General features: G+C 43.2%; 1 protein-coding gene across 1 annotated transcript; it reads right to left on the reverse strand.

Annotated features, from left to right (window-relative positions):
- Nucleotides 1-208: 208 nt before the first annotated feature.
- Nucleotides 209-16,078, reverse strand: LOC309398009 (uncharacterized protein). The gene is made up of 3 exons (XM_081964493.1): nt 15,985-16,078; nt 12,048-12,264; nt 209-2,990 (listed from the first exon to the last, which is right to left on the reverse strand). Exons 1-3 carry the CDS (start codon nt 16,033-16,035, stop codon nt 1,510-1,512), a joined length of 1,749 nt encoding a protein of 582 aa, XP_081820619.1. The 5' UTR covers nt 16,036-16,078; the 3' UTR covers nt 209-1,509.

Here is a 16,078-nt window from a genome sequence, read left to right on the forward strand (position 1 = left end):
GCGCTCAAAACGACCCTCCGAGCAAACCGGAAGTGACTTCTGGTTTGCTCGGAGGATTGTTTTGAGCGCTCCGAAAGCTTCAGGGACCGTCAGGAGGCTTCCCTGACGCCTTCGCAGTGCTCAAAACAACTCTCGGAGCGCTCAAAACGACCCTCCGAGCAAACCGGAAGTCACTTCTGGTTTGCTCGGAGGGTTGTTTTAAGCGTTCCGAAGGCTTCAGGAGGCTTCTTTCCGTCCTCCCCAGGCTCCTATAAAGCCTCTGGAGCCTGGGAGGGCGAAAAATGGCTTTTAAAAAGGGTAACTCAGCTGGCGAGCACACGCATGCACGCTGGCCAGCTGACAGGGCAGTGCCTTGCGTTCCCTGACAAATGGTTCTGCATGCCACCTGTGGCACGCGTACCATAGGTTCGCCATCACTGCTATAGAGGTTCTCAATCATTCAGGTCATGGTTGTCTCAAAGGTGCTGATGACCAACCTTCAGAATGTTAGCAACCAGGTGACTGCAAAGAATATAAATCCTTACGTTCTGCGCCATTGAGTCAGAACTGAAGAAGCTTCTTGGATGTGAAGCGAAACATTTTCGGGGGGGGGGGGAGGGGAAATCCAAGAAAGTCCAGTTGCCTTTTGAAAAGCACCTTGGAGAGTCTATGCATAAATGCTGGACATAGGGAGATCTGAGGTGGTTCCTTCAAGCTCTCCAAAGACCAACCACTAACCACTGTGATGAAGAACAATATGAAGAGTCCTCCTGGATCTGACAAAACCTCTGTCTAGTTCAGTTCTCTGATCAGTGCAGAAAATTTGTTTTCCGCATTCCAAGAGCCATGGTGGCACAGTAGTTACAATTCAGCTGTCAACTCATAAAGCATCCCTGGCCTGCTCTCGAGTTGCCATAGGGGGAAGGGGGAAGGAAAATCGCTGGAACAGCATGGCAGCCAAACACACAAGTACATTCCAGCCTTATCTCGCTCAAGGCTGTCTCCCAGGGTAACCCACAGCAGCCGGAGGGGAGTGATCTCTACAACCCACGAAACTGCACCTTGGGAAATGTGATTTATGACACACCCTGAGGGGAGGGAGGAAACAGGTACATGATTGGGGCGTACATTACATGGGGTCAGAGTTGGCTTCACTTGGGTACATGCCGTCATGGAGCTAATTAAAAACTGGATTTCTTTTGAAGCTTGGCTCGAGGGTCATGATTTAATTAGGGCATCTATCGGAACCCTGACAGCAGTACTGCAGGCTACCTCTGCTGACTCCCAGCTGCCAGCAGTTCAATCCTGACTGGCTCAAGGTTGACTCACCCTTCCATACTTCTGACGTCGGTAAAATGAGGACTCCAATTGATGGGGGCAATATGCTGACTCTGTAAACTGCTTAGAGAGGGCTGTAAAGCACTGTGAAGCGGTATATAAGTTTAAGTGCTATTGCTATCTCTTATGATTGTAGCTCTGACTTCTGCATGAGTTTTGACACATGCGCCGGATCCAAAGCTAAAAACGTATCTATTTTTTCCCTTCTTTATGGATGCCCTGATGTCTAATAAGGGTGGATTTGTGGCTAAACCCCTTTCCACATTGGGAGCATATGTAAGGTTTCTCTTCCGTGTGATTCCTCTGGTGTCTAACAAGATGGTGGCTGTAAACAAAGCCTTTCCCACATTCTGAGCACTTAAAGGGTTTCTCTCCGGTGTGGATTCTCTCGTGTGTCTTCAGCTGCGACGGCCTGTTGAAGCTTTTCCCGCATTCCGAACATTTATAGGGTTCCTCGCCCTTGTGGGTTCTCTCGTGGTTATGAAGACTTGACGTCTGGTTGAAGCTCTTCCCACACTCGGAACATTTGTACGGTTTCTCTCCCGTGTGGATTCTCATGTGGACAACCAGGTTTGACTTGAGGCAGAAGCTTTTCCCGCAATCGGAGCATTTAAACGGTTTCTCTCCGGTGTGGATTCTTTCGTGTCTCCCCAGGCTCGCTTTCTCTCCGAAACCTTTCCCACAGTCCGAGCATTTATAGGGTTTCTCCTCCATCGGCATTTTCCCTTCTGGAAGGTGAGTCTGGTGATGCTTCATAAAGTAAGAGATTTGCCGGAAACTTTTGCCACAGTCTGGACACTTATATGGCTTCTCTCCAGTGTGAGTCCTCTCGTGTTCTTTCAGGTTTCCAGCCTGGCTGAACCTTTTCCCACAGTCACAACATTTGTACGGTTTCTCCCCCGTGTGAGTCCTTTGATGGGCAATGAGGTTAGAGCTGGTGCTGAAGGATTTCTCGCAGCCCGAGCATTTATATGGCTTCTCGCCCGTGTGAAACCGGTAGTGGGTGGCCAGCTCAGAGTTCTTTCGGAAACTCCTCCCGCAATCCAAGCAAGTGTACGGTCTCTCACCCGTGTGGGTTTTCTCGTGTTCTTTCAGGGACCCAGATCGGCTGAACCTTTTCCCACAGTCCGGGCATTTGTACGGTTTCTCTCCCGTGTGGGTCCTCACGTGCAAAACAAGGCTTCCTTTGTGGCTGAAGTTTTTCCCGCAATCGGGGCACACAAACGGTTTTTCCCCTGTGTGGATTCTCGCGTGGGCAATCAGGTTGCCTTTTTGGTCAAAGCTCTTGCCGCAATCCAAACACTTGTACGGTTTTTCCCCAGTGTGGATCCTGTGGTGTCTAATCAATTTGAAGTGAGCGTTGAAGGACTTCTTACAGTACAAGCACTGGTATACGGCCTGCTCATCTTGAACTGCGCCACAGAGCGGACTCTTCTCCTGCTCACCTTCACGGAGTCCCTCCTGGCCGGGGATTTCATTGCCCCAGGAAGAAATGCAGTTAACTGTAATCTTTCTTTCCAGAGTTTTCTCATGATGCCTCCACAGTTCTTGGGCACCTTTCACAGGTTCTCTATGTACAACATTGCTGCACACATTCTCTTCGGCTGCTCCTTTCTGTTTCTCAGGTTTCCATTGACAGACCTCATCTTTTACCTCAGACATGTAACTTTTGCCTGAAAGAATAAGCAGAGATTTGTTAAAAATACAAGTAATCCTCTAATTTACAAGAGCAATTGGGATTGGAATATTTTTAACTCTCTTTTTTTTGTATAAAAGTTTTTTTATTTTTAGACCAACAAAGACAAACAAAACATGAAGCATAAAACCATTACCAATTACATATCTATATAGCATGCCATTTGGTTACAAGCATTTGTGCATCACTGCTTTCAATTATATATAAAATCACAGATTGTCCATCAAGTATACATAGGTACATTATCATTATAGATCATATGTTCACCTTACAATTGTTATTCCTTCATTTTAAACAAATATTCTAGAGATTAGACTCATGTATATACCAACATTCCACTGTGTCATTATTAGTCTATTTAGTAATCATATGTCTTTCTAGTATCACATTCTATTGTTCTTGCAATATGAAAAAATTCTCCAACATTTTGTACTTGTGCATCACCACTTTTAGTTGTATATAAAGTCACAGATTATCCATCAAATATACATAGATACGTTGTTATCATTGTACATCATATGTTCAACTACAATTGTTATTCCTTCGATTCATATATTCCATTGCATCATTTAAATCTATTTAATAATAATATGTCTTTATGGTATCACCTGTCTCATTCTATTATTACAATATGAAAGACTTATCCAAAGTTTTTCATTTCCATATTTTTTTATCTAACCACTGATAGAACAAATCCCATACCTTATAAAATTGTTCATCTTCTTGTTCTCTAATTTCAAATGTCAATGTACTCATTTCAGCACATTCCATTATTTTTCTAATAACTTCCTCCTGCATTGGTATTTTCTCGTTTTTCCAGTTTTTTGCACATACAATTCTAGCTGCCATTAAAACATTTATAATCAAATATTTCAGATCTTTATTAAATGTTTCGTGCCATAATTTTGAGACCACAATTTCTGCCATTTCTCTAGTTCAATCCCATGTGAAAAAAATTTCCCCCCAAGCTATCATAGTTTCTTTAACTTGTTCTTCCTTTAACTTAACCTCAAGTAAATGTCCATATAATTTTTTTATTACTTTTTCATCAGTACCTGTCAAAATTTTATCTAATTCAGTCATTTTAACATAGAAACCTTCCATTTTACGATCTTTATCATATCTAGATTGTATTTGCACATATGAAAACCAATTCATTCCTATTCCTTCCTATTTCAACTTTTGCATAGATTTAAGTTCACCCTCCGCATGCAATATTTCATATATCTAACTGTTTGTTCCTTTTTGTATATTATTGGATATGAAAAAGCTCCAATAATTGATAGCCAGACTGGATTTTTTAAAATAATATTGCCTTTTGATCTTCTCCCAATTCAGTAACAAAGCCTCTTGTATATAGTCTCTTCTAAAATAACCCTGTGTTTTAGTTCCCTTATACCATAAAAAAGCATGCCATCCCAACAGTAGGTCATGTCCTTCTACTGTCAATAATCTGGAATTCCTTAATGTTATCTACTCCTTAACCCACATCAGACTTGTTGCCTGGTAATATAATTCCCAGTTAGGTAAGACCAATCCTCCTCTTATTCTAGCATCTTGCAACAATTTAAATTTATTCTTGCTTTTTTCCCCTGCCAAATAAACTTCAGCACTATTTTATTTAATTCAACAAAAAAAGTATTTCCCTAATCTAATTGGAATTGTCTGGAACAAATATAAGATTCTGATGCATAGGATGTTCGTTTTGATTGTAGATATTCTCCCTATCATTGATAGTTGTAGGTGTTCCCATTTCATCAAGTCAGGCGCAATCTGCTGCTTAAGTTTATAATAATTATTCTCTCTAAGTGTGCTGCATCTTGCACTTAAGTTTGAGTTTGAGTTTATTAAATTTATAAACCCCTCCCCCACAGGGACTCGGGGCGGTGTACAGACATCACATATATAAAACAACAAAGCACAACACGAAAACCCAGACAACCAACGTGGACATACAGTCTGTATATTAACCCAAACTAATTTATAGTTAAAAACAATCTAAAACCAATTAAAACCCCAAAATTTAAAATTTAAAAAGCCATCCAGGAAGGTCAGTAATGAATGTTACTTATGCTTACAATTGGGCCAGGCTGGCTAGTCGGAACAGGTGGGTCTTGAGTTTCTTACGGAAGGAGCGGAGATCAACGGTAGTTCTAATATCGGGGGGGAGGTCATTCCAGAGGGTTGGGCCCATCACAGAGAAGGCCCTACTCCTGGGCACCGCCCGCCCGCATTGTTTAGCGGAAGGTACCCGGAGGAGTCCCTCTCTGTGAGAGCGGATTGGTCGTAGGGATGTATGGGGTAGGATGCGATCACGCAGATAACTAGGTCCCGAGCCATGGAGCGCTTTAAAGATGACAATCAACACCTTGAAACGCACCCGAAAAGCCACAGGCAGCCAGTGCAGCTCGCGCAGGAACGGTGTTACATGGGAGTACCTGGTACTCCCCATAATTGCCCGCGCGGCTGCATTCTGAACCAGCTGGAGCCTACGGGTGCATCTCAAGGGGAGCCCCATGTAGAGAGCATTGCAGTAATCAAGACGGGAAGTCACCAGGGCCTGAGTGACTGTGCGAAGGGCGTCCCGCTCTAGTAGGGGGTGCAATTGGCGCACCAGGCGGACCTGGTGGAGCGCCCCCCTAGCCACGGCTGTCACATGATCATCCAGCATCAGCCGGGAATCTAGGAGGACGCCCAAATTGCGCGCCCTATCCACCGGGGGCAATTGTTCCCCCCCAATGGCCAGAGATGGAACACACTGGCTAAAGCGGGGCGCCGGTAGCCACAGCCACTCCGTCTTGGAAGGGTTGAGCTTGAGTCTGTTGTCACCCATCCAGACCCGGACGGCTTCCAGACACCGGGACATCACCTCGATGGCTTCGTTGGGGTGGTTCGGGGTAGAGATGTATAGCTGAGTGTCATCTGCATACAGATGACACTCAACCCCGAAACCTTGAATGATCTCGCCCAGCGGTTTCATGTATGTGTTGAACAGGAGAGGTGAGAGGACCGACCCCTGCGGCACTCCGCACGTGAGCAGCCTCAGGGTCGACCTCTGCTCCCCTGTCAACACACATTGCGACCGACCGGAGAGAAAGGAGGAGAACCACCGCAATACGGTGCCCCTCACCCCCATCCCCTCCAGCCGACGCAATAAGATACCATGGTCGATGGTATCGAAAGCCGCTGAGAGATCTAACAGGACTAGGATGGAGGAGCAACCCCCATCTTTCGCCCTCCAGAGATCATCCACCAACGTGACCAAAGCCATCTCAGTGCTGTGACCGGGCCGGAAACCGGACTGGCGCGGGTCTAGATAAACAATTTCCTCCAGGTGTCGAGGGAACTGTTGCACCACCACACTCTCAACAACCTTCGCTAGAAAGGGAAGGTTGGAGACAGGACGATAATTGGCTAACTCTGCTGGGTCCAGAGAAGGCCTCTTAAGTAGGGGCCTCACCACCGCCTCTTTCAAGGCGGCTGGTAGGAACCCCTCCCTCAGCGAGGCGTTCACCAGTCCCAGGAGCCAGTCTCGTGTAACCTCCCAGGCTGCCAGTACAAGCCAGGAGGGACACGGGTCCAATAAACATGTGGTGGCCCGCAGTCGCCCGCGTAACCTGTCCATATCCTCGGCGGCAACAGAGTCAAACTCCTCCCAGAGAGGTACCTCAAAACTCGCCTCCGGTGTCTCCCCTAGATCACTAAGGGAGACCCATTCACTCCGGATCTGAGCAATTTTGTCCTGCAGATATTCCCCAAATTCCTCTGCCCTACCCTGCAGAGGGGTCCTCAAGGATAAAAACCAGGTCATCTGCAAATGCTTGTAGTTTATATTCTTCTTTTGATTTTCATTCCTTTTATTTATTTTTCTCCTCTGATCTATTTAAAACTTCTAATGTTAAAACAAAAGTAGAGGTGATAGTGGGCAACCTTGTCTCGTACCTTCCTTTATTTCAATAGAATCTGTCAGTTCTCCGTTTATCATTATTTTTGCTGTTTGTTTGTAGTATATGGTTTGTATGGCTTGGGTAAATTTCTTACCCAAATACATCTGTTCCAGTTGTAAAAACATAAATTGCCAATTCACATTATCAAATGCTTTCTGTGCATCTAAAAACATCAAAGCTATTTGTTTTTCGGGGTGCACCTCATAATACTCCAAAGTGTCCAGAATTATTCTCATATTATCTTTAATTTGTCTCTTTGGTAGAAAACCATTTTAATCAGGGTGAATAAAATAATGTAAGTATTTTTTCAGTCTTTCAGCTAATATTGAAGCAAATAACTTATAGTCTGAGTTTAACAAGGAGATAGGTCTATAGTTCTTAATTGTTCTATAGTTCTTATCACTATATTAATCACTTAATATAGTGATAGATCAGCCTCCTCTTTTGGCAAAAGTGTGATATATGCTTCTGACCATGATTTGGGCATCCTGCTCTCTGACATCACCTCGTTCATAACTTCTAATAGTGGAAGAGACAACGATTCCTGGAGTGACTTGTAAAATTCCGCTGGCAACACATCTGGGCCTGGAGCCTTTCCATTGTTTTGTTTTTTAGTGCTTCAGTTAACTCCATCACGGTTATTTTGCCTTCTAGTATTGTCTCAATTTCTTCAGGTATATGAGGAAGATTAGCTTCTTGTAGGTATTGTTTAACTCCTCCCTCTTCTATATTCTCTTGTTCATACAGCTTACCATAGTAGTCTTGTACAATTTTCTTCTTCTCAGCATTTCCATAACAAATTTGCCCTTGATCATCTCTTAATTGCAATATTTTCTTTGATTCTCTCTCTTTTTTCAATTTATACGCCAACCATCTACCTGGTTTGTTTGTATTTTCGAAGTAGTTCTGTTTAGCACTTCTAATTTTTTGTGCTAGTTCGTCCATTTTTATTTTAATGTTCTATTTTTTGTGGGGATTTCTGTAACTCTTTTTCAAGAGCTTTATAGTCATTCTTTAAACCTTTAAAGATTTGTTTTTTCTTTATATTTCTCTTTCTTGTGTACTCTATTATCAAGCCCCTGGCGTAGGCCTTCATTGTATCCCAAAGGCTCTGCCTCGATGTGTCTCTTTTCTGTTTTCTTTAAAAAAGAAGGCCAGTTCTTTTTCCATTTTCTGTACAAAATCCTTCTCTTTTAATATAATGTCCACCTAGATCTTTTCCTTTGTCCTTTCCATTTAATTGTAATTGGATTGTGATCTGCCCAAGTACTTGCTTCAATCTCAATTTCCTCTACATTACAAGTCAATTCTGTTGTGGCCCATATCATGTCGATTCTGGAATATGATAAATGTCTATTTGAATAAAAGGTATATTGTTTTTTTGTGGGATTTCTTTCTCTCCAGACATCTTTTAGATTTATTTCATCTATCATTTTAAAAAAGGATTTGGGGAGTGGTTTTCTATTTAGCTTTGTTGTTTTTTGTGTTTTATAGTCCATATTCTGATCTACAATTCCATTAAAGTCTCCCATCATACAAATATCAGTGTAGTCCAAATCAATTATTTTCCTGTGTAGTTTTCTGTAGAATTCATCTTGTTTATCCTTAGGAGCATAAATTGCAATTAAAAGTATTTTCTTAGTGTTGTCCATAATTTCCACCATCAGCATTCTTACATCTTCATCTGTATAAATTGATTTAGCTGAATTGTATCTGTAATGTAAAAAATCACTCCTCTTTTCTTACAGCTTGCCAATGCGGTAAATCCTTTCCCAAGTTTTGGCTGCACCAATAAGTATTCATATTGTTTTTGAATATGCACTTCTTGTAGATAATGTCCAATTTTAATTTTTCTAATTTGTGAAATATTCTTCTTCTTTTAATTGCTGAGTTAATTCCATTTATATCGATTGTAATCATTTCTTTTCTTCCATGTTTATGTTTTATAAGTAGGATTTATAGCTCTAGTTGATCTCAGTTCTCGTGGTTCTCTAATATCAACACCACCTACAGCACCTTCTTCTGTTCAATCCCGCCTACAGAACCTTCTACTTTCTCAGTCTCAGCTGTGGATGCCTCTTGGAGTTCTACCATTAGTTCTTCTTTTCCAGCCTTCTCAGATGTTCTATGAAGAATGCTTCTGTTTTTTCTGTTGTATCTATTCTGTATCTTTGTCCTTGCCATGCAAATATTAAACCTGGTATAAGCCATCTATAATTGACGCCTTTTTAAAGTAAAATCCTAGTCAGGAATTGATATTCATTCTTCTTGGAATTAGTTTCAGAACTACAATCTCCTTGTCTTTATATTCCAGTTTTCAATATCTTGTTTTCTGTAGTATTTGTGAACTAATTATTTTCTTAGTGAATCTTACATGAACTTCTCTTGGGAGGGCATTTCTCGCTGCATATCTTGTGTAAACTTGAAATGCCTCGTTTATACCATCCATCATCTTCTCTTAGGTTATCTCTAACACATCTGTCAGAATTTCTGATATTATTTGTGCCAAGTTCTCTCCTTTTTCTTCTTCTATATTTTGAAATCTTAAGAAAAATTCTGACCGATCCATCTCCCATCTCAATATTCCGCTGTTATCTTTTTCCACCGTACTCAATCTACTGTCAATGTCCTCAATTTTCTTCTCTCTTTGTTCATCCTTTTCTTCAATTTTTCGTAGTCTGTCCTCATATTTCATCCTCAATTGTTGAATATTTTCATTTTTTCCTCTGTTTTACCTGTCTTTTGTTCTATATTTTCTGTCCGTTGTTCTATCGTCTCAATTCTCTTTTCCATATTCTCTGTTCTCTTTTTTGATGGTTTCTGTTCTCTTTTCAATGCTTTCTCTTTTACTTGTAGTTTTTGTATTCCTTGCATAATCGCCTCTAACGTTACTCCCTTGTCTTTTTCCTGTTGAAGCATTGTCTGTATTGATCTTTGTCCTCCTGCAGGTGAAGAGGAGAGGGTGGTTGTTGCTGCGGAGCCAACAGTTGTTATTTTTTTACTCATCTTCAAAAAAAAATTTTTTTGATTTTAACCTGCCTAATGTAAAGTGGGATTATAATACCGTGACCATGGGGAGGTCAAAAAATAGAAAATAAAACAATAAACAGGGGTTAAGGGGCAACAGAAGAAGCCAAAAAGAAAAAAAAGGAAAAATATACAATAATATAAAAAACCAGAAAGGTAAAAATCTTTAATCTCTTGTATGCCCTGATCCAGTTGGTTCCAATTAGAAAAGGAAGAAGAAATTTTAAAAAACAATGGGAGCATTTTTGGGGAATATTTTTTAACTCTTATGACTAGTGGTGGGATCAGTGGTGGGTTGTAGATGGTACGCCCCGGTACGGGCGTACCGGTGCTTGCCCGGAGTACCGGAGACTGTTCCAGTACGGTGCTCCGTAGGGCCCACCCATCCGCCCAAGCCCCTTACCTATATTTGAGCTCTTCGGTGCTTCCACGCACGCTCACGGAGCGCACAGCGCCTGTGCAATGCTCCACCAAGCAGCTGGAGCGTTGCGGAGTCATCGCAAGAGGTAAGGACGTGTGCGTGCATGCTGCGTGTGTGTGCGCACATGCTGAGTGCGTTCATGTGGTGGATTCCAGGCCCCGTTGCAACAGTACCGGTTGCAACGGGATCCGGAACCCACCATTGGTTGGGATGCTGCCAATTGAACAACTTCTTCAGCAGCGCTGAAAATGGAGCATTTAGAAGCTCAGCTGCTTACCTTCCAAGTCAGCAATGGTAAGTAAAACAGTGAGGGGGTGGGGGAATTAGCTGTGCTGTGTGATTGAGATGAGCTAGAAAGCAGGAAATAAAGGACAGGATAGGGTGGGGGCAGGTGGACGGGGGCAGGTGGGCGGGGACAACTGTCGGCACTACTGGTTCGCTCAAACCGGTCTGAACCAGCTGGAATACCACCTCTGCTTACGATCACTGCAGCATTGGCATGGTCACGTGATCAAAATTCGGGCCCTTGGCAACTGGCACATATTTATGATGGGTTGCCCTGTCCTGGGGCCATGTGATCGTTTGTAACCTTCCCAGCTGGCCTCCCACAAACAAAGTCAGTGGGAAAGTTGCATTCACTTAATGACTGTGTGATTCACTTAACAGCTGCAGTGATTCACTTAACAATTGTGTCAAAAAAGGTGGTAAAATGGAGCAAAACTCACAACAATTGCCTTGCTTAGCAATTGTGGTCGTAAGTCGAGGACTATCTGTACCCCATATCTAGGTTGACATAAATGTCTTAGCATTATGAAGAACCACACAATGGATGTGGTTGCTCAACCAGCTGCATATGCCTCTGGCAGTTAGATTCACCCTCCCAAACTGTTCCATTTTATCAAGGAAATGGCTATGGCCAACTTCATCAAATGTGATACAGAAATCTAAGTATACCCTATCTGCCACATTCATTCATTCATTCATTCAATCAATTAATCATTAGAATAGAGTTGGAGGTACCTTGGAGGTCTTCAACCCCCTGTTCAAGCAAGGGACCCTATACCATTTCAGACAGGTGGCTGTCCAATCTTTTATTAAAATCCTCCAGTGATGAAGCTCCCACAACTTCTGAAGAAAACTGTTCCACTGGTTTATTGTCCTCACTGTTAGAAAATTTCTCCTTAGTTCCAGGTTGCTTCTCTTCTTGATCAGTTTCCATCCGTGGTTTCTTGTCCTGCCCTCTGGTGCTTTGGAGAATAGTTTGACCCCCTCTTCTTTGTGGCAGCCCCTCAAATACAGAACACTGCTATCATGTCACCCTTAGTCCTTCTTTTCTCTAGCCTAGCCCTACCCAGTTCCTACAACTGTGGCTTGTATGTTTTGGTTCCTAGGCCTTTAATCGTGCTAGTTGCTCTTCTCTGCATTCCCTTGGTCTACCCATCTAATGACTTTGCTGCATGATGATGCTTTAGTTGCTATTTTTAATACCAGTCAGGGAAACGTTTCCAAAAATATATACACCACTCAGAGTCATGTGCTTGAGATGGGTGGCCACATAAATTAAACGAATAAACAGACAGACAATGAAAGGTCACTGCTTGCTTCTCTAACTTAAGATCATCTATGGGATTTTTCTCACCTTCGTTATCTTTTGTCTGGTCCAAAGTGATGGCTTCTTCTTCCTTTTTAACTCTATCCGGGTCAAAAAGGGCGGTGCTGGCCAGCAACTTCTGCAGATCGTCCTTTTGACTCATCCTGGACATCGGAACATCTTCATGAAAAACAATTTGGAAAGAGGTCACCAGTTTTTCATCCAGCCTGTTCTCATCTTCTTTGGGAAGGGCTGCATTCCACTCCTAATGAATGAGAGGCAACATTTTTAATCAATGAGAGGAAAAATTAGAAGTGCCACTCTAAACCTTGCCTCCAACTTTGCTGATAACAATGCCCGTCGACCTCACCAAAAGGCAACACCAGGAAAAACAGTACTGTTAGAATAATGGGAGCTACAATCCAACAAATTGCAAGATGAATGGTTAGCTGAGTTTGATGGAAGAACAACCTTATTTCACCCACCATATTGTCTGGGAATTCTGGATGTTGGGGCTGTCACTGCGTTAATTGTTTGCTAGCTGAACTGAAAGAGTTACTGCGCAGGTCATAGGCCCTTATCAGCAATGATTTACTGCGCATGCTTAACACGTTTATAACACATCACACATTCCAGAGACTTCTTTCCTTTTGATCTTCTGTTCGTCTGCCAAGAAGGTGGGCGACAAACTGCTCTTGCCAAAATGTAACAATTGGATAGATGTGTTTATTTTCTTATTTCTTATTTTCATATTAAAAGTTTGTTTTAATTAGAACTTGTTACTGGAGCTTACTTTCGCTTTCTTGAAGATATGCTGTTTGGAAAAGCCGTCGGTCTAAGACCTCATTAGCTCAGGGTGAAATTTCCCCTGACAGGGGCTCCCCAAATATTTGGAGATAGCAGGTTAAGAGAGGCTACAGCTGAGGTGGCGCAGTGGTTGGAGTGCAGTACTGCAGGCTGCTTCAGGTGAAAGCTAGCTGCAGTTCAGCAGTTCGAATATCACCGGCTGAAGGGTGACTTAGCCTTCCATCCTTCCAAGGTGGGTAAAATGAGGACCCAGATTGTTGGGGGCAATAGGCTGACTTTGTAAACCGCTTAGAGAGGGCTGTAAAGCATTGTGAAGTAGTATATAAGTCTAAGTGCTCTTGCTCTTGCTCCATAAGATTCTTTCAGCTTGGTTTCCATTTTTTTCCTCTGGGGTTCAGTGTTTCTGAAATCAGCAATCATGGGATAATCAATACCGACGTCCTGTATTTTATTAATTTTTCACGTTTTTGAACAGCCCATCTCCTTCCTTCAAAACACTTCCAGATTATTGAATGTATGAAGACAAAACCTAGATTCACATTCTAAGAGACAGGATAGTGTAATGGAGATATAGGACCAGTTTGGTGCGCTGGTTGAGGCCAGAAGACCAGGAGACAGTGAATTCTAGTCTCACCTCAGGCATGAAAGCCACTGGGTGACTTTGGGCCAGTCATTCTCTCTCAGCCTAACCCACCTGGCAGGCTGTGGTGTGAAAACACGGAAGCAGAAGAATTAGGTATGTTTGCCATGGAAAACATGCACATAAAACAAGTATTTTAAAAGGGGGAATAAGTATAATGATGATGATGGGTGGAATGAATCAGTATTGAGGAGGAGTTCACATATGTCATGGACTGTAATGATATGTGGGAATGCCTTGGGAGAACAGGAGAACATATGAAGAACGGTTGCAGGAACTGGGTATGTCTAGCTTAAGAGAAAGAAGGACCAGGGGAGACATGATAGCATTGTTCCAATATCTCAGGGGTTGCCACAAAGAAGAGGGAGTCAAACTATTCTCCAAAGCACCTGAGGGTAGAAGAAGCAATGGGTGGAAACTAATCAAGGAGAGAAGCAACTTAGAACTGAGGAGAAATTTCCTGACAGTTAGAACAATTAATCAGTGGAACAGAAGTTGCCTCCAGAAGTTGTGAATGCCCCAACACTGGAAGTCTTTAAGAAGATGTTGGATAGCCATCTGTCTGAAATGGTATATGGTTTCCTGCCTAGGCAGAGGGTTGGACTAGAAGACCTCCAAGGTCCCTTCCAACTCTACCATTGTATTGTATTATTATAAATACCCACTATCTGGGCAGAGGTCGGCAACCTTAAACACTCAAAGAGCCACAAAGGTCCTAACCAGAAGCCCCTCGTTCAATATTGGAGGCGACTGGAAGTCCAGTTCCCCCACCATAGAGTCTCTTCCTAGCACAGTGTCCTTTTTCCTCTACCTGTCCTAACCAAAAGCCCTATCAATTGTGGAGCTGACTAGAAAACCCATCCCTTGCCAGAGAGTCTCCTCCTGGTGTGTCCTGCCTCCCACCCACCCCTCCAACTGGAAGCTCCTCTCAAAATTGTGATGCCAACTGGCAACAGGGAGCTGCAGCAGTGGGATGAAAGAGCCACATGGGGCTCCAGAGCCGTGGGTTGCTGACCCCTGACCTGGGCAATGGTCTCATAAGAGGCAGCTCAGGCCACAGATGAAGGAACACATGGGAAGGATTTCAGCTTTCCAGAGAGCAAAAAATTGAGGAGGGGAGAAATACTTTCGGTCTTGCCAGGTTCTGTTAATGTAACCTCACAATGCAGGTAGTCCTCAACTTATGACCACAATCGAGCCCGACGTTTCTAAGTCAGACATTTGTTACGTGGGTTTTGCCCCATTTTACGACCTTTCTTGCCACAGTCATTAAGTGAATCCCTGCAGTTGTGAGGTTAGTAACACAGTTGTTTAGTGGATCTGGATTCCCTTTTGACTTGGCTCGTCAGAGGATCGCGAAAGGGGGTCACATGACCCCAGGACACGGCAACCGTCATAAATATGAGTCGGTTGCCAAGCGTCTGAATTTTGATCATGTGACCATAGGGATGCTGCAACAGTCATAAGCGTGAAAAACGGCCATTCGTCACTTATTTCAGTGCCATTTTAAATTTGCTTACTACCTGTAAAGTAGAATTAGTTCATCTGGGTGTGCTTATCGGGACTACCTCACAAAGCTGATGTAGACCAAACACAAACACAGAGTATGTTACGGCAAAACATACCAAGGATATTATGACGAGATATGACAAGTTGCTGGGATTGGGTATGTCTAGTTTAATGAAAAGAAGGGCTAGGGGAGACATGATAGCAGTGTTCCAATATCTCAGGGGTTGCCACAAAGAAGAGGGAGTCAAACTATTCTCCAAGGCACCTGAGGGTAGAACAAGAAGCAATGGGTGGAAACTAATCAAGGAGGGAAGCAACTTAGAACTGAGGAGAAATTTCCTGACAGTTAGAAGAATTAATCAGTGGAACAGCTTGCCTCCAGAAGTTGTGAATGCTCCAACACTGGAAGTTTTTAAGAAGAGATTGGACAGCCATTTGTCTGAAATGGTACAGAGCAGGGGGTTGGACTAGAGAACCTCCAGGGCCCTTTCCAACTGTACTTCTACTTCTACTGTATTCTACTCTACTTTTATTTTACTTTTATTCTAATTCAACTCTACTCCTACTCTAATTCTGCTCCTACTCTACTCCTACTCTAACCCTATTCTAATTGTACTCTAATTATACTCTATTCATTCTTATTCTTATTCTATTGTGAACCCAGCCACTCTCAGCTGTCCCAAGTTCCTTACCCTTTTGGGGGAAAAAAAACTATTTTCATAGTTTGAAGGGTGAAGATCGCGGGTTCAAATCAACATCTCAAGGATGCTTCCGAACCAGACGAACCGTTCCCACGACCCTCTTTGCCCGGGTCACCTTCAGCAAAGGTGTTTGAGCATCCCTGTTCCGCAGAGCGTCCTGCGCACCTCTGCGCTTCCCAGCTGCAATTCGTTCAGCAAAGTGGCTGAGCCGCTAAACGATCTGGGAGCCGCCAAACCTAGGGGGACTACAACTCCCATCACCCCCATGCCCAATGGGTGTCGATCTTAGGCTCTCTCTCTCTCACTCTCTCTGACTCACGACGCCTACCAGCCGTTTCTCCCCTCGGGCTTCTCTCTCTTTCCCTCCCGCGGGCTCCATGTTTCCCTTTGTGCAAAGGCGAAGGAGGCTCGGCTCACCTTCC

Source organism: Natrix helvetica, assembly GCF_964273705.1.
Source record: "Natrix helvetica genome assembly, chromosome: 1".
NCBI classification, from domain to species: domain Eukaryota; kingdom Metazoa; phylum Chordata; class Lepidosauria; order Squamata; family Natricidae; genus Natrix; species Natrix helvetica.